Source organism: Opisthocomus hoazin, chromosome 19 (genome assembly GCF_030867145.1).
Source record: "Opisthocomus hoazin isolate bOpiHoa1 chromosome 19, bOpiHoa1.hap1, whole genome shotgun sequence".
NCBI lineage: Eukaryota > Metazoa > Chordata > Aves > Opisthocomiformes > Opisthocomidae > Opisthocomus > Opisthocomus hoazin.
The window spans coordinates 398,404-421,861 of NC_134432.1; the positions used below are offsets into that span (position 1 = coordinate 398,404).

The 23,458-nt window shown below is 41.4% G+C and overlaps 1 protein-coding gene across 1 annotated transcript in view; it reads left to right on the forward strand.

The window, feature by feature from the left end:
• Nucleotides 1–9,686: 9,686 nt before the first annotated feature.
• LOC142363670 (uncharacterized) overlaps nucleotides 9,687–23,458 on the forward strand; it is a 39,599-nt gene continuing 25,827 nt past the window's right edge. Inside the window, 2 exon segments of the mRNA XM_075439819.1 lie at nucleotides 9,687–9,809; nucleotides 19,599–19,691. Coding sequence (XP_075295934.1) covers nucleotides 9,687–9,809; nucleotides 19,599–19,691 — 216 coding nt within the window.

Sequence of the window (23,458 nt, forward strand, 5' to 3'; positions counted from 1 at the left end):
GAGCAACAGCTTTACAGGCCAGCTTTTTCTGGCTGCGAGCTATCTGCAGACGTTCACATTTTCGAAGCAGGGCTGTGAAAGGAGCCTGCCAGGGACCTCCCTCATTCCCAAATGACTTTCCAAGTTTGGTGTAGCAAGACAAGCAAGAAGCCCCAGTCTCTGTCTCTCTGCGCGAGCAGTGCCATGGACTGATGAGGCTGAGCAACAGCTTTCCAGGCTAGCACTTTCTGCCTGCGAGCTATCTGCAGACATTCGCATTTTCAGAGCAGGGCTGCCTGGGCGACCCGGCACGGACCACCTAAGTTACATTTGACGTTTGAGGTGGCAAAACAAGCAAGCAGCTCCAGTCTCTGTGCCTCTGTGCGAGTAGTGCTACGGGCAGATGAGGCTGAGCAACAGCTTTCGAGGCTAGCTCTTTCTGGCTGCCAGCTATCTGCAGACGTTCGCATTTTCAAGGCAGGGCTGCCGGAGGCGCCTTTACGGAACACCTAAGCCACGTTTGAGGTTTAAGGAGGCAAGACAGGCAAGCAGGCCCAGTCTCTGTGCCTCTGTGCGAGCAGTGCCATGGGCAGATGAGGCTGAGCAACAGCTTTCCAGGTTAGCTCTTTCTGGCTGCTAGCTATCTGCAGACAAATGTCTGCAGATAAGTCCCAGTCTCTGTGCCTCTGTGCGAGCAGTGCCATGGGCAGATGAAACTGAGCAACAGCTTTCCAGGCTAGCTCTTTCTGGCTGCGAGCTATCTGCAGACGATCGCATTTTCGGAGAAGGCCTGCCAGAGGCCCCCTGCAAGGACCACCTAAGCTACGTTTGAATTTGGAGGGAACAAGACAAGCAAGCAGCCCCAGTCTCTGTGCCTCTGTGCGAGCAGTGCCATGGGCAGATGAGGCTGAGCAACAGCTTTCCAGGATAGCTCTTTCTGACTGCGAGCTATCTGCAGACGTTCGCATTTTCAGAGCAGGGCTGCCGGAGTTCCCCTGCACGGACCCCCAAATATACGTTTGAAGTTTGAGGTGGCAAGACAAGCAAGCAGCCCCAGTCTCCGTGCCTCTGTTTTAGCAGTTCCATGAGCAGATGAGGCTGAGCAACAGCTTTCCAGGCTAGCCTCTTCTGGCTGTGATCTACATGGAGATGTTCGCATTTTTGTAGCAGGTCTGCTGGAAGTGCCCAGCAGAGACCCCCTAACATACCTTTGAAGTTTGAGGTGGCAAGACAAGCAAGCAGTCCCCGTCTCTGTGCCTCTGTGCGAGCTGTGCCATGAGCAGATGAGGCTGAGCAACAGCTTTCCGAGCTATCGTCTTCTGGCTGTGATCTACCTGAAGATGTTTGCATGTTTGGAGCAGGTCTGCGAAATGCTCCTGGCAGAGACCCCGTAAGGTACGTTTGAATTTTGAGGTGGCAAGACAGGCAAGCTGCCCCAGTCTCTGTGCTCCTATGTGAGCAGTGCCATGGGCAGATGAGGCTTAGCAACAGCTTTCCAGGCTAGCCTCTTCTGGCTGCGAGCTACATGCTCTAATACTAGAAGCATATGTGGTTAGCACAGAATACAGTTTGTTTAGGGATAACTACTGAAGAAGGAAACATCAGATATACAGTTTCTGTAATGACATGTAACACTATTTGAATTAATTATTTGTTTGGACATAGTAAAAGTTTACATAGCTAAGAACCTATCCCTCAGGGAATATGTATATATTTTTTTGCAACCTGTCCAAGCAATTAATTCTGTTTTCTTTCTTTCTTCTGTTCTGTTGTGTTCACATGTAGTATTCTCTTGCTTTCTGTAATATTGTGTTGTGTTCTCCTGTGTTCTGATGTGTACTCATTTTTCGTGTTCTGTTGTTTTTTGTTGTGTTCTGTTGTGTTCTGTTGTGTTCTGCTGTGTTCTGATGTGTTCTTTTGTGTTCTGATGTATTGTGTTCTTTTTTGTTCTGTTCTGTTTTTTTCTGTTTTGTTCTGATGTGTTCTATTGTGTTCTGATGTGTAGTGTTCTATTGTGTTCTGATATGTTTTCTTGTGTTCTCATTTATAGTATTCTCCTGTGTTCTGATGTGTTCTGCTGTGTTATGTTGTGTTCTGTTGTGTTCTCTGATGTTCTGATGTATTCTCATGTGTACTGTTCTGTTGTGTTCTTTTGTGTTCTGTTGTGTTCTGATGTGTTCTCATGTGTAGTATTGTGTTGTGTTCTATTGTGTTCTTTTGTGTTCTGTTGTGTCTTCATGTGTTGTGTTGTGTTCTGTTTTGTTCTGATGTGTTCTCAGGTGCAGTGTTCTTTTGTGTTCTGTTGTGTTCTGTTGTGTTCTATTGTGTTCTCATGTGTAGTGTTCTGTGGTGTTCTGTTGTGTTCTCTTGTGTTCTGTTGTGTTCTGATGTGTACTCATGTATAGTGTTCTGTTGTGTTCTGTTGTGTTCTGATTACTTCACATGTAGCATTTTGTAGTGGTGTGTAGTGTTCTGTTGTGTTCTGCTGTGTTATGATGTGTTCTGATGTGTTCTGTTGTGTTCTGATGTGTTGTATTCTCTTGTGTTCTCTTGTGTTCTGATGTGTTCTCGTGTGCAGTGTTCTTTTGTGTTCTGATGTGTTCTCAGGTGTAGTGTTCTGTTGTTTTCTGTTGTCTTCTGTTGTGTTCTGCTGTGTTCTGATGTGTTCTGTTGTGGTCTGTTGTGTTCTCATGTGTAGTGTTCTTTTGTGTTCTGTTGTGATCTCTTGTGCTCTGTTGTGTTTACGTGTAGTGTTCTGTGTTGTGTAATATTGTGTTGTGTTCTGTTGTGTTCTGTTGTGTTCTGCTGTGTTCTGCTGTGTTCTGTTGTGTTCTGATGTTTTCTGCTGTGTTCTGTTGTGTTCTAATGTGTTGTGTTCTGTTGTGTTCTGATGTGTTCTCGTGTGCAGTGTTCTTTTGTGTTCTGATGTGTTCTCAGGTGTAGTGTTCTGTTGTGTTCTGTGTGTTCTGTTGTGTTCTGATGTGTTCTCATGTGTAGTGTTCTGTTGTTTTCTGTTGTCTTCTGTTGTGTTCTGCTGTGTTCTGATGTGTTCTGTTGTGGTGTGTTGTGTTCTCATGTGTAGTGTTCTTTTGTGTTCTGTTGTGATCTCTTGTGCTCTGTTGTGTTTACGTGTAGTGTTCTGTGTTGTGTAATATTGTGTTGTGTTCTGTTGTGTTCTGTTGTGTTCTGCTGTGTTCTGCTGTGTTCTGTTGTGTTCTGATGTTTTCTGCTGTGTTCTGTTGTGTTCTAATGTGTTGTGTTCTGTTGTGTTCTGTTGTGTTCTGTTTTGTTCTGATGTGTTCTGATGTGTTCTCATGTGTAGTGTTCTGTTGTTTTCTGTTGTCTTCTCTTCTTTTCTGTTGTGTTCTGCTGTGTTCTGATGTGTTCTGTTGTGGTCTGTTGTGTTCTCATGTGTAGTGTTCTGTTGTGTTCTGTTGTGATCTCTTGTGCTCTGTTGTGTTTACGTGTAGTGTTCTCCTGTGTTGTGTAATATTGTGTTGTGTTCTGCTGTGTTCTGTTGTGTTCTGATGTGTTCTCATGTGTTCTCATGTTTAGTGTTCTGTTGTTTTTTGTTGTGTTCTAATGTGTTCTGTTCTGTTGTGTTCTGTTGTGTTCTGTTGTGTTCTGTTTTGTTCTGATGTGTTCTGCTGTGTTCTCATTTTTAGTGTTCTGTTGTTTTTTGTTGTGCTCTGATGTGTTCTGTTATATTCTGCTGTGCAGTGTTCTGTTGTGTTCTGTTGTGTTCTCTTGTGTTCTCATGTGTTCTCATGTGTAGTGTTCTGTTGTCTTCTGTTGTGTTCTGATGTGTTCTGTTGTATTATGTGTTCTGTTGTGTTCTGATGTGTAGTGTTCTGTTGTGTTCTGATGTGTTCTCTTGTGCTCTCAAGCGTATTGTTCTGTTCTGTTGTGTTCTGTTGTGTTCTACTGTGTTCTGTTCTGTTCACATGTGTAGTGTTGAGTTGTGTTCAGTGATGTTCTTATGTGTTCTGTTTTGTTATGATGTGTTCTCCTGTGTAGTGTTCTACTGTGTTCCTTAGTCTTTTGTTGTGTTCTGTTGTATTCTCTTGGGTTCTGTGATGTTCTGATGTGTAGTGTTCTGTTTCGTTCTATTGTGTTCTGATGTGTTCACATGTGAAGTGTTCTGTTGTGTTCTGTTCTCTTCAAGTGTGTAGTGTTCTGTTTTGTTCTGTTGTGTTCTCTTGTCTTCACATGTGTAGTGTTCTGCTGTGTTCTGTTTTGTTCTGATGTGTTCTGATGTGTTCTCATTTTCACCGGACTCCAGGAAGGGGCACAGCCGGGGGGTGGGGGCTGACCCCACCTGGCCGAACAGAGCCCAATGTTCCATACCCTGTGATGTCACGCTGGGTTCCGGTGGGGAGGGCGGGGCGGCGGGAAGGCACTCGTGGCTTGGGGGGACGCAGCGCCGGTCCTGTTTCGGGAGAGCAGCTGTCTGGGTTGTACGGTTCGTTGTTGTGTTTTCTCCTTATTTGTATCATTGTTGTTCCTGTTTTCCCTCTGTTTGCTGTTCTGTTAAACTGCCCTTATCCCGACCCACCTGTTTCTGCCTCTTTCTTTTCATTCTCCTCCGCACGCCGGCAGGGGTAGGGGCGGCTGCGTGGCACTTTTGTTGCCGGCGGCAGCCGAAACCGAAACAGTTTTTCAGCAATTTAAGTCACAGATATGATCTGTAATGGGACAGATGACACTAACTGCATCTGACCATCCTAATATACTCCAGATGTTTATCTTTGGAAATATTGTTAGCTTGCAGTAGACTTTGTGCAAAGGTAGCAAGAGGAAGAGAAGTCTGTCTTTGAATTTTAAAGCTTTCTTTGCATGTGTCATTTTGTGTCCTTCTGTCTACGTGACTCGCAGCACTACACTGCACGTTCTGCGGAGCCCCTGATCTGCTAGTGACATTAACGGCTAGCTGGGTGGTGGTGGAAGGGTGCCAGTTCTCGCAGTGCGATTTCAGTAAGGAATTTCAAACTAGTTAGACTTCCCTAAAATCCAGAAACTCATTTACCAGTTCAGGAAGAGGTGGTGGTGTTGCCTTGTCCTGCCAGTGCTGAGTGCTGTATGTCCTGGGTTCGGCCAGGACAGGGTTAATTTTCACCGGACTCCAGGAAGGGGCACAGCCGGGGGGTGGGGGCTGACCCCACCTGGCCGAACAGAGCCCGGTGTTCCATACCCTGTGACGTCACACTGGGTTCCGGTGGGGGGGGCGGAGCGGCAAGAACCCTCTCGCTGCTCGGGAGTGTGCGGCGCCGGTGCGGTCCGAGAGAGCGGGTCTGTTTTTTGTTGTGTTTTCTCCTTATCTGTATCGTTGTTGTTCCTGTTTCCCTCTGTTTGCTGTTCTGTTAAACTGCCCTTATCCCGACCCACCGGTTTTCTGCCTGTTTTCTTTCCATTCTCCTCCGCACCGCGGCGGGGGGGAGGGGGGGCCGCGTGGTGCTTTTGTTGCCGGTGGCAGCCGAAACCAAAGCACTGTAGCTGTCACAAGAAGATGTGCAGATGTTGCAAACCTGCCTGACAACAAGAAAAGCAACTGTTTTGCTACCGTTTTCCTTTAGAACAGCGTCTTTCCCAGGCAGGCGTTTGACCTGTTCGTGGAATAACAACTGCCACTAGAAGTGGGCCGCATGGGAAGAGCATGCTGTTCTCCTGGAAGTCAGAAGACTGGCTTCCGTTCCTGCGTGTTGCTGATTTGGTTTATGACCTGCGAGTCCTCTCCCGCTATGTTTGCTTTACTTGTTTTCTCGATGGCGATCTGTTCAGCAGAGGAAATGCCTTTTACTTCTGTGCAAGATCTGGGCTCAAGTTGCTTGGGGGGGAAATTGCAGCTGGTTGAGAAGTCAGTCACTAATTTTTTCTAACCAAATTGTAGCTGAGATAAATTTGCCTGACAAGTACTTTCCTTTATTGGAAAGGACTCTATAGCTTTACACGCAATGAATTTAAAACCATGTAGAAACTTCAAAGTGCTTATGCCAGCTGAGCTTTTTGTATTTTAAATGTGTTTGAAGCTGCTTCAGAGCAGAAGCTTTTGCTGCTCTAGGGAAAAAAGCTTTAATTCTAGATACTGCATCAATTTACCAGCGACTGTCAGACTTTCCTTGACCTGTCTCTGTAACGTAGTTTGTAATGGAGAGATCCTTCAGTTAATTGATGAAATAACCTTGTACCTCCAGCTTGAGGCTATTGCTAAGGACGGTTTGCTTGCTTGGATGCGCTGTTTGCCATAGCCCCTGGCTGGAGTTGATACAGCATTTGAATTCGGGCTGGTAAGGTTTTGTTTCTACTGGTAGTGGAATTGAGACTGAAATAAAGCAGGTGAAATTACGACCTTACTGAAGTCATTAGCAAAGCTGCCATTGACTGAAGTAAGGCTAGGATCTCAGCCAAGGGTTTGGGTTGTTTAAATTATGGTAACATATTAATTGAGTTGTATTAAAACAAGGTTTTGAAAAAGTTAATCTTTAGCTTCGTGATACAATCTCCATTCCATAAATATTTTACATAGTGTTACTAAAAGTTTACCTTTTTTGGGCAGGTTGATAGAGGCAGATTTTAATTTATTTTTATAATCTGTGTGTTTGCACTCCTAGGAAAGAACTAAAGTACGCAGATGTCATTATTTCTGTAAATGAAAAGGACTTAATCCTAAATCTTCTAATTCTTTTATAATATATGGCAGCAGAGCTATCTAACACTCTGTCCTGCAGGAAATATTTGGCATACTTGGAAGGTCCAGGGAGAGGAGAACTAGGATGATAACATCCATTAACTTTGTTTTTTAATGAGAACTTGCATAAAGACTTTCTCGAGGAAAAAAAAAAAATCACTATTAGATTTAAAGGCTTTTTAGCAAAAGGAATGTATTGCAAGCTTTTGACCTTCCTGTGCTGTATGAAGCTTTACTGGTGCGTATGCCAGAAAATCCTGTTGATTACTGGACTCTTGCAATGTGTGCTGCCCTTCTAGAAAGTCGACATCTGGACTGTATTTATTCTACTATTTTCTCGTCACTGGATGTGTCAGAGTAGATTTTCCTCCTTTAAATTTTGATAAACTTTGTTTCTATGATTTGGCAGAAAAGATTTTGTGCAATTTTAAAGGCACAACTAATAATGCGTTCCCAAGCTCTGATGACAGTTAGAACAAACGGTATTGTTTTAAAACATAAATGTATATTTTGCTGTACTACTCTTCTTGCTTCTCTTATCTGCTAGAATAGTTTTAGCATTAAGCATATTTTAATACACATCTAGAAACAGGCAAGACTGCTTTTATTATATTATTATATTGCTTGAAGTCATGAATTATGTTAATGTAAACACTGTAGTAAAAGGGAGACTGTATTGGCACCTGAGGTCTTTTATTCCTGCTTGTCAGTCTTCACATTTGTCTTGTATGTGGAGACTGTGGCCTGGGTAGAAATGGGATTATTCATTAAGAGTCAAAGTGTGTTCTTCCACTTGTAGCGGTCCCAAAGTACACCCAGTTTGTGTTGCACATCGATGGTATCTTGGCAAAAAGGAAACCGAGTTATCCATTAGCTAATTCTCAGAGTAATCTTCTTTGTAACCAGTTCTTCAAGTAATACCTTCCAAGTTTTCCCATGCAATGAGTAAAGCTAGCATAGTCAACAAGTTTCAAGGAACTACTCTCTCAATCACTGGAAAGTTTTGACTAACTGAGCACAGTGATTTTTAATCTCTGGTATTCTGTATTATTTTTCAGTGATGTTTGTCTTATGAGGAACAATGGAACAAAATGGTTTTGGACAGGTTGATGTAGTTGCTTCTGAGAATTCGGGAGCGTGCGGCGCCGGTGTGGTCCGAGAGAGCGGGTCTGTTTTATTGATGTATGCCATCAATAAAATCAGGTGCCTTGATTAATCCTCTAGTATTGCAGGTCACAACTTGGTAACTGAGGCTGTGATAAATATCCCATAGCTTGTCTGCAGAATCAACTTTTTTTTTAGTGTTTTCAGTTAAAAGTTTTCTCCTGCAAAACCTAGGGACTGATACTGTTCTGTCAGGTCAAACAGATAAGCTGTTTCACCTGAAGTTTGTACCTAGCTCTTGTAGGCTACTTTTCCGTGATGGGTTTGCTAAGCTGCTGTGAGTGCACTTCCTCAGTCTCCATTGCTGCTTGCTCATGGGTGGAGGAGTGCACATATGGCCACCTCATAGCAAGAGGTCACCTCTGCTAGCGCAGCTGTCCCGTGGGCTTTCCGTCATTTGAGAGGGTTGGAAGGTAAGAAGAAATGAGATTGTTTTAGAGTCCATTCTCTTTGAACATCTGGGGTGATATCCTTTCTGGGGTGATATATCCTTTCTGGGGTGATATCCTTTCTGTATATGCAAAGTTAAAATTTCAAGTGCTATATTGTCTCATTTTTGCAGAGATTAAGTGTAATGTGAGGATAGGGATGCTTCTAAGCTGCCTATCTGATCAAGAAGTGCAGGTCTGAAGTTACTAAATACCCAATGAATGCAGACTAGCTGCAAAACTGACGTATGCAGCATGGTGGAGGAAGGTGAAGACTGTAAGAATGTGCTTAAACTCCCCCTGCTAAATTAACATTGCTGTTCTGAGTATCTTAGCTGAGAAATATGCAAGCATGCAAAATGTACACTTGTCATTCTTAAAGTAGTTGGTTTCCAGCCTTTAATTTCTGAAGGACTGTTGAATGACGGAACTACTTTGACTTTTTCCACACAAATCCCTCTAATGAAATGCGTTTCTGCTTCACACCCGTCAGAGTTGCTAGTGGCAGTCACTGTCTCGCTTGAAATGGGATCTTTCTCCAGTAATTTACTGCCAGTTAATCATGGCTAAGTGAGACCTGGTAATCCCATTGATGTGCCTGGACTTATCTGAAGACAAGACCTAATTTTTATTTTTTTAAAAAGAGCTGTAGTAACATCATTTGTAATTATAGTGATATGAACTTGGTCACGCTTCCTGCCTACAATATCATGTATGTAAACACTACAATAAATTCTGTCTAAACACGTTCTGCTTTAACTCTACCTCTGTCTTAAGAAGTAAATGTGCATTTGCTGTCTTTATTTATCTCTGTACTGTACCACTCTGCACTAATAAATTCATTTCTTAATGAATTCATGTAGCCGTATGGCCAGAAATATATTTTTTAACTAGCTAAGAGTCTGTGATAAGCAGTGCAAAGAATCTGTTTCTTTAAAATATGTTTTACTGTACTTTGAAACTGGCTTCTAAAGATACTGAATGTTTCCATCAACTTGGTAATACTCATAACCAGCTCCTGGTATATACAATATATTAAAATGATGCTAAATATAAAAGTGTGTGTGTATAATGATTTTAAGAAAACTAATATATATGTCTCTGCACTCTGAATAAATCTGTCTCTGGACTTGTGATCAAGGCAGAGGACAGGGCTGTTTCTTGTTACTTAAGGTAACACAGGAATTCAGGCACATAGCAAAAAGCTTTTAATCACACTAATGTGATGCATTGTATCAACATCTTAATGCTAAGATGATCTTTAGGATGAAGAAAGTATTTTAAACAAACACCATGTAGTTCCCTGCAACATCAGTGCTTTTTGTTCTAGACAGTGAAGGTCTGTTGTGTAGTCAAAGCCGTAAATGGAATGAAATGAGGTTGCTTTAAACAAAGGTTTCATAAGTTGTTGAAAATCAGTTTTGAGGAAAATGTCTGAAATGTTTTGCAGAGGTGAATCGGGTGCTGGGAAGACTGAAAACATGAAGAAGGTTATTCCATACCTTGCTCATGTTGCTTCCTCCCATAAAGGAAGAAAGGACCATAATATTCCCGTAAGTTGGGATATTTTATCATTTGTTTATTGTTCTTTTTGAAAACTACCATCTTTGCATTTAAAAAAACCATAATATTTTTATTAAAGATAAGCTGGAATGTAATCCACATAATTTTCTCAACCATTATTTTCTCTTTAGTAGGGGCTGAAATGAGCAGTTCCATTAAAATTTCCAGTTGATGTTAGCTGTTTAACTTCTCTTCTGAAATTAAAGGCTTTATGCAACCATTTTAACTAGGAACGGTATCAAAGCTTTCTGATGCAGTGTATGCCAGTTTTCAAAAAATTTAATTAACTTGGGCAAGTCTTAGTGAATTTAGTTCCCACAGATGCAGTTTTCAGTACTATATTTGTGAACAAGCTTTCTGTTCTTTCAAAAATTATCTTGTAGATAAGAAAAATCATCAAGCTTCAAAACTGCTGTAGACTTGATATGTCTACAAGCGAGCACCTAATAAAAAGCTCTAGTTTTAGTACATTACAGACAAAAACATATGCAATTATGTCAGAGTCTTGGGTTTTTTGGTAACTTGTCACTAACTGATTTATGTAGAACTTTCTTCAGATTTACTGCTAGACTTCAAAATTCACAATGAGTTTTTATCAATATTTTGCTTTACAAGATATGGATGGGTTTGAATATCTGTTGCTATGAGCACTTGGATCTCTTTGCAGTGGAATATTAATTCAACTTGCTAGAAGAAAGTGGCTTGCTATATTCGATACTGGCGTATGTGGTTGGAAATTTTCAAACTATATCAGACTCAGAAGCATCAGCTTCTGTAATTTCTAGTGTATAACACTTAATATTAAGATATTCTGGAATGTGTCAAGACTCAAACTCCTAGAAAACCAGGAGAGGACTTTTGACCAGTCTGTGAAGAAAAAAAAGCAAGAATTTGAAGTTGGAGAGAGGGAAAGATTGCTCTGCAGATAGATTTGGAGGTCTTAGGAGGATGCTGTGACTGGAGTGTCGGCAGCATTAGCATTGTCATGTGCTAGGGGAATACATGGCTCTGCAGAATGCTATTTAGAAAGTCATCCTTCAGAACTTGTTTTCTGTGTGGGTTTTGATTTATAAATATTCTTGGATTTATGGCTGTGCAGCCTTGAACAAAACTAGTGTTTTTAAAATTTCTACAGGAGTATAATTGCCTACAACTTTTTGGGGGGGAAGGGAATTATGCAGAGAATGGAACTGCACAGAGTTTGTATACCAAGTACTTCTAAACACACTATTGACAGCTTGGAATGCACCAGGTTGAAGAGACTTCTGTGAGCCTCTTGTCGAGCCTCCTTTCAAAATATGCTTCCCTTTAAAGCTGAGTTTTGAAAACCTTGTGTGATGAAGATTATACAACCTTTCTGCAAAACTTTTCCTGTGCTTAACCACTTAAACAGTCAAAAATAGGGGTTTAAAAAGTACTCCTTGTTTGTTTGGCTGTGTTTCCATAAGCACTTTGTGCCAGTACCTGTGCTAAAAGTAGTCCCCTTTTTGAGTTTTGTCATCGTAACAATTCCTGTGGCCACTCACTGGGCTTGGAGACTGCAGGCTCAAACTACTGTTCTGAAAGTCATAGAATCATAGAATGGTTTGGGTTGGAAAGGGCCTTAAAGATCATCTGGTTCCAACCCCCCTGCCATCAGCAGGGACATCTTCCACCAGACCAGGTTGCTCACAGCTCCATCCAACCTGGCCTTGAACCCTGCCAGGGAGGGGGCAGCCACAGCTTCTCTGGGCAACCTGGACCAGTGTTTCATCACCCTCACGGGGAAGAAATGAAGTCCATCTGGCTTTAGATGAAACAAGTTTCCTCTGTTTGTTGCGTGGCTGCATAACTGATATGAAGTGAAGGCACAGAAAAAAGCTGGGGTGGAAGATGTTGATGAAGGGAAGGATGAGTTGCTCAGTCTAATGCAGTGCTGGCTAATTCTGTTTAAGTTGCTGGTTGAACTGGAATCTAATTCTCTACTTAGCAGCGTGATCAAATGGGACAGGAGTTTAAGATGGTGGGTGTAATCAGCTGCTTCGTGAGCCATCGAAGACTGTCACGATGAAGACTGGAAAAGTTTTTATTCTTTGTAAAACATAGTTCAGACACAGTAAAAAGAATAGGGTAGTGTCCTGAATAGAAGTTTGATACTTTGATTGTGCGCTTCATTCAATGCACTGCTATAGTAAGCACTGAATTAAGTATATGTTTATGAAAAATGCAAAATGTTCACGTAACCTAAACCGTTTTGAAAATACAAATGAGTCTTGCTTCTGTAACAATTAATTCTTATTTATATACTGCAGATGAAAAATGTCTAATCTACACACCTAACACTCAAAAGTTAGGAAGTGTCAGAATTGGTTATATTTAAGCAGCCCTAACTTGTTCCTGTTCACATATACATTAGAAAACTGTAGAGGGCTGGTGGTGATCCGTAGTATCCATCTGTACAGCCTTTGCACTGACCTGTGCACAAAGATGATGCTAAACAGGCTTGTTAAATAGACAGCAAGTCATGGATTTACTTTTATCCATCCTGTAACGAATAATTATCAGTGCTATGCATATTACTGAGACTTCTGAAAGTTGCATGGATTTTTTTTTATGAACAATTTGTATGCTGATGAATGAATAATTATCTTCCCAACACCATTCTGAAGTGTAGGGTTAACTTTGTCTCTTTTGCCTGACAGGCAAACCTTTACAGGGTGCTGTAGAAATATTACAAACAAACGCAGCCCCCAGTTTGACACCTCAGGCCATGGCCAGAGTAACAGTAATGGTCTGCCATGCCACAAATGCTCACCATGTACGTTCTGCAGCGGCACTGGCTGTGAAATGTTTGGCTTACGCAAGGAGCATCACATAGGAGCTCTACTCATCCCTTCAACAGCCTTCTTGTGTCTGGCATTCAGCTGTTTGTCTGTTTTCTTTCCCAGCCGCCCTGTTTCATCACAGCTGGTGGCTGTGTGCCTGCAGAGGAGTCCTGCGTAGCCCTTGGCACGTCATCCCCAGGCGCAGGGGTCCTGTGGGGAACGGAGCCAGTAACACAGTGTAACCACGGAGGGTGGAATTACAGCGCCGAACAGCCTGAATACTAACGTTTCCTAGTTTTTGAGTGTTTGAATCTGTAGCCACACTGTCTCATTTCTGTTTAATCACAAAGAATGTTAAAGGTATTGTCTTGGGCACAGTGCTAGGAAGCGTGGGTGGGTGGTGGTGGTAAAAAGGTAGAAGAGAAGCTTTAGTGCTTGTGGGACTTGGCAGAGCTAGGTGAGACTAGGGTAGTCCCTTCAATTAGGAATTGAGTCTGGGCTTTCTAGAGCCAGGTGATGGAGAGCAGGGAGAAGCGCATGGCAGTGAGTTATGAACAGGCTCATCTATAGATTGAAGGTGGAATGAAAGTGAGCCTGAATCCTTGTCTGCAGTGTGCTTGGTTGAGCATCAGAACTAACACGTGTACAATTCTAGTTGATGCGTAGCAAGGGAGAAAAGATGGAAGATATCTGTTGTAAATAACTGGAAGCTTTAGCTTCACACCCAACACATCTGCGCTCTAATGAATTTGGGGGGAGTGGGGTGGTAGTGTTAAGAACTTTACCAGTAAATCTGTATATTTTATCTGCACCAGGCATATTGTGGTTTATTCGGCTGTTAACCAGGTCATACATGGACCAGCTTTCTAAAGGCAACCATTGTGCTTTAGCCTGGGCATCTCAGACCAAAGGTGACCCACACTGGTGTCTGTTGGTCTGGTCAGCTATCCCATGCTCCTAGGCCAGCATAGGAGCCTCTCTTGCCTTTGCTGTCAATTATTCCTCTGTAGACTCAGGTGGTGTGGAGAAAAGGTTATTTAGAATGAAAGGGTGAGGAAGAGAACAAGGACAGGTAACTGGTGAGTGGAGGGGGGGGCTCATGTGTCCAGAGAGGGGTTTTGACAGATTAAGCAAGGAGGGTAGGGAGTAAACAGAGTCTTCTAAACTATTTGGCTTTGTGGCTCATCACTCCTGTGTGCACTAAGTGGCATGGGAAAGAGAGAAAAGAATGAAATCGTGTTAATGCATGTGTTAGAGCTGCTTTAATATGGTTAAGTAATGAGTCCTAATTCTGACTCTTGGGCTCTGCTTTAGTTTAGAAACTTTGTGTTTTTGAATGGGGAGGGAAGTCAGTGCAAAATGTAGAAATAACTAAAAAAAAGTTTGCATACACAGCTTTCCAAAAGAAGGAAAACTGTTGGTTGTCACTCGCTGCCTGGGGGCTGCCATGAACTTGCAGGCTCTCCAGGCTGCGTGAAGTTAAGGGGGTACTCTAAGCTGGACTGTGGACATACCTGGACCCTATTCATGGTCAGATACCTGAAATGGGCAAGTGTGTTCCATCGTGGTAGTGTGTGAAGTAAACTTCTATAAATAACTGCATCCATCTACCACCGCTGTATCCAGTTCTAGGCATTCTGGTACTGCGTACCTCTGGTTCAGGTGAATGGAATTAGACTTTTGTTCACTTCCCTGCTCCTCAAAGCCTTCACATCCCAAACCCACTCTTATTGTCACTAAAATTCAGGTTTCTAGGTGGTGCCATTTTAAGCTTCAGAAATGGAAGCATAGAATCACTTAAGCTGGAAAAGACCTTTAAGGTCATCGAGTTGAACCGTAACATAATTACTGGTACTTGCAGGTTAATGATGGCTTTCAGTGACTGCATTTGCCTTTGTAGCTGAAATACTAAATTGTTTAATCTGTTTTATGAATTTCAGAAGAAATATAATTGGCTTTGAAGTACAGGATCATGGGTAGGCTCATTCAGACTGAAGCTCCCCTTGGTGAGGATTTCCCAGATGAGCTTTAACTGCCCTAATTGAAACACAGAAGTTAAGTGTGTGTCTGATTATGTTCCGTTCTGTTTCTAAGTGAGGACAGAAATGGACACCCTGAGGAAGTAGTCTATCCTGTCTGAAGATAAGCAAAGGAAATGCCTCTTAAGTTCCCAGGTGTACCTATCCTTCTCCAGTGATTTCGGAAGGAGCGGTAGCTTCATACTGAAACATCTAACCTTATTTTTAGATCCTGAGTTGTTTTCTGAGCAGGTATGATGCAGCTTTGCAAAATTCACATCACTTAGCTGAGTAAACTAAACCTTTGCTAGCTGCTTTGCAGAACTCTGTCAAAACCTGTTATTCTTCACTAAAACAGTGCTAGTTGCTAGTTAATTAAATTAGTAGACATAAACGGAAGAAGTGTGCGTCTGTCTTGGTGTGAAAATTTCTTGTGGTCTGAGTTTCACCACCACGTTTTCTCCCTAGGCTCTCTGGTCTGAAGCTCAAGATTGTTAAATTTGCTGACTGAGACAAGGGACTTTTTTTTTTAAGACTTTTCTTCTCATGTGGACGGTAATTCTTGAAAGAAAGCTTCTGTCTTGATTGTAGGATTGCCTTTCTTAAGTACTTGAAGTACAGGGCAAAAACAAAGCCACATTCTCTGTAGGTATTGCTTTCCTCTTAGTTCTTTCATAACCTTTTTGATTTTTGAAAAATAGTGATGATCTTATCCATACAAAAACACCTTGCAGTGACTAAGTCTGTCGAGACCGTTACTTGGTGTTGTGGGTTTATTTTTGTTGTTGTTTGTCAAAACTGTGGAAAGCAGTGCATGACTAATTAAACTCTTGTCCTTTTTCCCTGCTGCTCAAGGTCCATCTATCATCTTGTGTTTTATTTGGAATTAGTCCTTTGCATAAACACAGGTTTTAGTATTTTGCGCATGCAATGATGAGCAAATAACTTCTTTTCTAAAATTAACTTGAATAGTTTCTATGAAGTGAGTATATGGTTAACCTAAACCTACTGACTTTAATAATTTGGGATGTAACTTGCAGCTGGAATGTTTGCTTGCTAACATATGCATTTCTTTGTTTGCAATGAACAGCCCGAATCACCTAAACCCGTGAAACATCAGGCAAGTGTTTTTCTTTATGCTTTTAAAGTTATGTAGGTGAACTGATATATATTCTTCTATTTTCTGTCAACTTGTGTTTATAATATGTGGGAAACTTTGTAGAGGTATACAGTGAGTAGTAAACTTTGTAAATATTTAACTGGCTTTGAGAGAGTGGACTAGCGAGCAGCTTACAATTTCCTCATCATTGCAAAGCACTGCTCCCCATTTTCAAGTGGTGTTAGTCCTGAAGCAAGAGGTTCACCCTCTCTCTAGCTGACCTTCTCCAATGTGCTGTGTGTAGACTTGGTTCATGTGCTGCTGAGGGAGTGCAGAACGCTCTTTTGGTATTAAATAAAGTGCTAAAGAGATGTATTAATGGAAGCTACAAAATTCTTTTGATTAACATGCTGTTTTGTCTGGATATTTTTATAGTTTCTCAGATAACCTGATAAAGACTTTGATCTCAAGCGTAAAAGGCTTGGCATAACCAATCATCTTCTGAAGTCAAGTGTTTCCCCTGACTTTCTAGGATAAATGGTGTGAGCGACGTGGTACCTATTCAGTGTTGTTGCCTAAATTAATGATTCCTCATTTGAGCTTCAACTACTCATATTCCTTGGGTTGGCTGGACTGCCGTGCAGATAGCTCTGCATCTCTCCTACTCCCCTAACCCCTCTCTCCGTGGGCAGCAGTAGTGAGTCTGGTCCAGGGCACCTTCGTGCACGAGAGCAGGAGCTGCAGTACTCTTAGGGCTATGGAGCGGACTTGGGAAGGAGCATAAGGAGGAGGGTTAGGAGGAAGTTTAGGGTAAGGCTGTAGAAGGAGACAAACAATTGGTGCCATGTGTTAGGCAAGATAAATGCTCCGCGCTCTAACCTGAGATGTTAAGTGATGCCTTTGTCATGGGCGCGAGGTTTTAAATCAAGAAAAATCTTTGCAGCAGCTCCATATGGTATAAGCAAGGCTTGGTAACTAAAGAAGCTACCATGAGTTAATTTAGCTGGTTGTATTCTTCTGCTTACATTTTCCTGAAAGCTGACTGTACTGCAACTTAAAGTGTAGTGAAAAGGAAAATAATAAAAGACACTTCAAGTTAGGTCTGGTATACTGGAAGCAAAAAAATCCTATGGACAGCTGTGATGCCTTTGCTAGTGTGTGGTAACTCGTTAAACCTCTGTAACCCAATCATGCATCTGAGCCCACGGTCTCATTTTCAGAAGTTACAGACAGACATTCTTAGTATTTGACTTAATCCTCCCTCCTTGCAAACTTCAGTCAATTCTAAGGGTTTTTACAAAAATATTTCTCTGTTCCAAAAATAGACGGAGCAGTGTTTAGTTTAACCCTCCTTTTGCTTGTCAGGGTTGAAATAAACCTTTTGTTGGCAAACATTTTAAATGTATTGGTGGAAACATGCTAATCCAGAAGCGTTGATATTGCATAAACCATAATCATTAACATTTCTGTTTCAATGTCATTTTGAACTACAGAGTGGATCCATGTTGTATGTGAGTAGCACGTAGTTTTCCCTGCCTCACCCAGGCTTCACAACGAACCGAATCACTGGGATGCTGGTTTTTCTGAAACTGAGACAATAACCCGTCCTTATCTTGATGTTGCCCTGCATGAAGTATTGCATGACTTCACTTTTTCCACAATACCATGATACTGCTTTTTCCAAGTTCTGTTTAGATGCCTGCACGGGAGACATGCCTGTAGGACAAATTTACACTCTTTCCAAAGCACTGAATGCTTCTAAAAAAGAGAGTTAGTTTTTGGCTGTAAAGCAGTCTATCTAAAGCTGAAAACTACTAAATCGAAGCCGTTTAACGTAGTGTGGGAGGGTTGCTGTTTCGTGGTGATGGCTACAAGGCTGCTTGTGAGCGCAAACTAGAGGCTGGCTAGGCTGTGATCGCTGTGTTTGTCCTCACTGTTTTCACCCACATCTGAGGACCCAACTGAATATTTCATTCAAATCCTCAGAGATGATTGTAAAAATGAGCTACTAAGAACTTTACTCATTCTCCAGCCAAATGGGAAAAAATATTTTATGATGCATTGCAGAAATTCCTCTGCGCAAAACCAAATTAAGGTTATGGTACACAGAAGCACTTTAAAGCATGGACGAAGCGTGGCTGCAGTGAGATGCTTTCAAGTGGCACAACGATGTTCTGTGAAGGAGTCAAATTTTGAAGTCGGTGTGCTTTCTTTTCCAGAATAGCTAGAATTTGAAATGTAAGCTGTGACATGCTTGCTGCATTTAATATACATAGTGTGGTTTATTTCAAGCTGTGTACAGCATGGTAAGCAAGCTTCTCATTTTTATACTTGGTGTCTTAGCAGGAGCTGACAGCATGGTTGGGAAAGGGGAACGGGAGGAATGGTGTAAGCAAATGCTTTCTAGCTCTCTGATGCATTTACATAGGAAATTTTTAGAATATAAATTGCAGACTTGCACGTAGTGGTTATAACAGGGATCTAGTTTTTCTCTAATTATGGATTTTTTGCCAGTTTAAAAGTGCTCCGGAGAACTGTAATGCTGGCAGACCTAACATACTGTGCATAGGCACTGTGTCCTCAGTAGTGCTTCGTGTGCTCTGGGCTAAGGCTCACACAATTGTTTCTTCTTTGGTTACTTCAGAATTCAGAGAATGTGTAGTCCCAAAGGGAATATATTTAGAAGTAAACAAGTTTTGAGTAGATAACTTGAGGTCACATTAAAGAACAAGCAGCTATTGGTTTCCTGGAGGACTTGAAATACATTTTGATATACATATAAAAGCCTCTTTTAAGTGTTAACTAGTGAATTTTTTAAATTCCTGTGTAAGAATTTACTTCATATGCAAGCTTTAAGAGACTTATGTTTCCCATTCTTTGATGCTCAGACTGGGGCCTTTGTTCCATCTCTGTGCTATAAATGATTGGAAAAAGCAGGTTTATGAACACAAACGTCAGTTTTTGAGACTACATTCCAGATAGCCTCACTTTTTTTTTTTTTAAACCATCCTTCAGAGCAGGAAGGCAATATTGTATTTTCCTATATTCATCCGTGCCTCCCGGGCTCATGGAAGCAGCACAGACTTTTTTGTTACCAGACCTGCTCATGGACAGCAAATGTAAAAGCCGTTGTGCAATTTCCTTAAGATAAGTGCTTTGATTTCTACATCCATTGGCTTGAACTTAAACACTTAAAATGCATTAAACATACTCAGCAATGCCGGCTGAATTGAGCAATCTGAACATGGTCTTTGTATTTGGTGTTGCTCAGTTCCCATTATGCCATTCTGGCGTGCTGCTCAGGTGCTTTCAGGTCAGAGATACTGCAATGATCTAAATGTCTGACTGACTGAAAGTGAGTATTTCGCTGATTTGAAAGTAAGTTTGAGAATACATATTCCAAAGTAGCTATATTGTCAAATCACTGAACAGGAAGCTTAAGAATAACCTCGCACTACAATATTAAAACAGTCAAATTATTTTTTCCCCTTAAGCACTCAAAGTCTGTGCCTAATTTCATTAGCCCTAAATGTGAATTTTCTAGTCCATGTTCAATGATTTTCAACATCTGTTATGTCTTATTTGGTCACTGCTCTGTGTGTGTGTATGTGTGTGTGTTTAAAAACAAAAGAAACCCCTAAAAACTCAACAAAAAAACAAAACACATTCTTCACTGGATGGAGGAGACGTGTCAGCGGATTTAGAAGTGAGGGGGAAAATGATGAACCCCTTCTGAAGGTGGCATCACTGCCACAACCTGGGTAAAATGGCTGTTGGGAAGAAGCAGAATATAGTAACCCTTAATCGCCTGTGAGCCGTGCTTATGTCCCTTTATTTTTCTGTTTGTGTGGTTTTTAGGGAGAGCTGGAGCGTCAGCTGCTTCGGGCGAATCCCATTCTGAAATCCTTCGGGAATGCAAAGACAGTGAAAAATGACAACCCCTTCCGCTTTGTGAGTTACTCCTTTTCTCTTTAGAGCCTGTAAATCTGGATTACTGTTGTTCCCTTTTTAGGAATCAAGCTAACTAATATCAGAAGCTTTATTTGTTCTTTCCTCCATGAATTCAGGTTCTTTTATAATGCTTTCTGTAAAAACATAACTATGCCGTAGAGCTAAACTGTGGCTTGTGTGCACAAATTACTGCTGAAACTACTATAAAGCATGAAGGAGTACGGCATCAAGGTGGAATTTGGCTAGATAAGTAGCCTTCTTGTCAATAGCTATGACTTCATCAATGGATTGGTTTAGAGAGAACATCCTCAATTTTTTTAAAAAACACAAAGCTTGCATATAAAACCTCCTCTAAATTTGCACACCCTTCTGCTCTGACTGATTTACTGAAGGAAAGTCAAAAAGAGAGTATGACTTACTCAGGGTGTTGGGCACTCCTGTAACTGGTTGATGTTTTCGCTGGGTCAGTACCTTCTGTTCAGATACTGTTTGTGTGGCAGATAACCACTCTTGATGTGTCCCATTGTTTTAAAAATAGTGGTGGAACTTAGGGTGAGTAGCTATTTACCACTTCTTAAAACTTCCTTTGCTTTGCAGGGGGGAAAAATAGTGCCACCTCCTATTTTTGGGGAAAGATGTTTTTAGTACAACTTTAAAACTGTATTGGAGGTATTAAATCTCTTTTTCTTGTGAGAACACAACTAAAATGCGCAGAACAAATGAAAGATTTCTTGGCTGCGTTGACATTTCAACAATTGCTTGGATTTATAGTGTATGAACTCGGCTCCAGCGATAAGGACTCTGGGAAACTGTATGATTAAATCCGTTAGCCTTTTCAGTCAAGAAGGGAGACCGGAGTACTGCAGAAATTCAACTTTGAGAATTTTATAGGCACGTTATTTACACTATTGCTTGGTGCTTATATGTGTTTGGTATAGGATTTATAATATCAACGGGTGTCACTGTGCAGTAATTCTACTTTCTTACACGTCTTGAATCCATCAAAGATTGTACCAGTTTAGTGATGATACTGTTTTCCTAAAAGATGTTAGCATCTGGTTTGTATTATATTGAAATCTGCATTGCTATCATGAACCTAATCACTAGGATGGCTCTAGCTCTATTTTTACGAAGGAGCAAGTATAATGCACTCCAGATGGTGTCATCTCATGCAGAGAAATAATCTTTAGTAACAACCATTTTAAAACCTGACTTAAAAAACATATATCCTCCCACAAAGTGAGAAGTGCTGTTGTTCAGCCCGTACAGGCTTGTCAGTCTTCACTGTGCAGCGTGAGCATGCCAGCCTGTTCCCTGCTTGCTGATGATACCAGACGGGGCTGAAATAAGGCTGGTGTCAAATCAATTATTTTGTTCCTTTTTTTTTATTCTATCAAAGGCAGTATTCTCCTTGTTTTTTGGGAAATGAAGTCTCTAGTTTACAGTTGACAGGAGAATGGGCTTACTGAGTTCATATTGCAGAACTAAACACTTCCTTCTGATGTGGTTTTTACAAAGCTATGTACTTGGTGCTGTAATGATGGTATAAACAGAATTCAGTTGTTAGATGACCACTACTACAGTTTTTAACTGACAAATTAAAGATTTCATAGCGAGATTGGCTAGCACTAGCCAAAAGGATATATTAATTTTGCTTTTAAGAAGATGAGCTAGATAAGTGACGTCTGTAGTAGAGACTCCAGTGATGACTGAACTTTGAGGCAGGGAGCGTGTAGGTCCCCTCTTCTGGTATGTCAGCTCGTTTAATGACTGCATTTCCTCTCAATTATTTTTGTTCATGGAACTGGTAACTTGAGAGCAGAAATTAGATAACTTTTAAGTGTTGAACAGAGTAAAGTCGTTCTGAATTATGTCAGAAAAAGCCACTGACTAGACCTTACGTAATGTTTCATGTCTGTTTTCACATCTAACGTGGCAAATTCAAGCCATGTCATTAGAAGAGGGCTATGGTACCTGTTCTGGGTAACAAGTTGTCAGCTGCCATTCTTGACATGCTAGTGCTGGCACATGCATGTTATATCTAGTCTATTGGCTGAATTCCGGTAAAATGTCAGTTCATTCTTTGACAGTTATAGGTTTCTGGAATTGTTACTGAGCAGAAAGTATAAATGCTTCAGGTACAGGCTGAGCTTAGTGTTCTGTTTCTTCATACTTAGTCTGAGTTCAAGTGCTGGTGCCTGACAGGATATGCTTGAAAACAAGTCTTGTTCCTTGGCGTGGTCCTTTTGGTGCCACTGGCTTTCCAGCCAAACTGCAGATTAAGCAGTAGGAGTAACCATTGAAGCTAATTTAAAGTATTGCACCAGTTTTCTTGAAACTTGTAGAAATCGCTTGGAGTTGAAGATGTACAACCACAGTCACGGAGCAGTTGCTTTGCTCTGACACTAAGCCAAGGTAAGGCTGGTGGGTGGGTTGTACCTTTCTCTGGATTCGCTGGTGTGATTGGAGGGAGAAACTTGGTCACTCTTGTTCACACAAATCTTTTTGACGTGAATGGGCTTTATCAGGGAAGTTGAAGGGTAGGATGTTCTGGTAAGACATTGCAATAGCTCAAAAGATTGCAGCAATTTGTTCAGGCAGAAGTCTACAGCATGGCAATATATACCTCCTGGTATACACACTTGCTAGGTCGGGCCATTGCTAGAATACATATATTCTACAGGATTGAGTAGAATATTTAATATGAAAATCAGCAGTACAGTCCCTGAGCTGAAAGGATCTGCCAAACAGGAATTCACTTTAACATATTAATATAGCACTAATCAGCAGACTTGAGATAAGTGAGGATTTGCATACTGATTGTAAAAGCGCTTTCAGAAGGCCTCCACAAAAGATACTGGTAGGTGGCTTTGTGCAGATACCATCAAAAGAAGTGTTTAAGACAGGTCGTAGCAAACTACTGTGATGGTCCCTGATCTCCAAAACCTGTTCATGTGTGGACAGAGGACTGCAGAAATTGTGTGCTATGAAAATGGAGAGCTCAGTGTAGTCACTGGCTGTTTCCATTGGTTTCTTCACACCTTTGCAACCAGGGGAATACCTAACAGTTTCTTGAGCGCAAACCTGAAATGCAGTAATGGCGCTGTTAAAAACGGTCCAGCTCTGAGCCAGAGCATGTTGTCCTGTTGGGTTTGTTCATAGCCAAATGACAAATTGGACAGGGGAGCCGATGTGACTTAAAACTGGTATAATCTATCCACTTGCAACCACTTTCTTTCCAAGAGCTGCTCTGTGTGTGGGCAATGTGCTTTTTATTTGGTTCTTAGTGGAGAAAAGGAGGCGTGTGTGGAAGAAACGGGTATGTTGTCTCTCTCTGTCCTTTCTTTACCAACTGCTAGAAAGGAGAGGCTGTGCAGATAGCAGCTGTCCTGGTTTTGGAAGTGGAAGAAGCAGTGTGATGGGCTGGGCAGCACGCAGGTTCAGGATTGCTGCAGATAAAGCACTCTTAGGCACCAGGGAGTTTGCTTTAGTAATATGTGCACTTCAAATCTCAATGTTCCTTTCAACCTTGGACAGCATGTGTTGTCAATGAGAGAAACTGAGATTCACTTTCAGAAAAAATTTTTAGAAGTCTGGATTACAGAAATCTCTAGAATTCTCTTTCTTTGCTCTTCAGAAGGTGTTTGTGTGCAGTGTAACATATTCCATTGAAACAACGGCTGAGCACATTGAGGGGAAAAGATTTCATTTGAATTTGTGTGAAATGCTTTTTATATGAATGCAAGTGGGATTATGTGTTTATTATA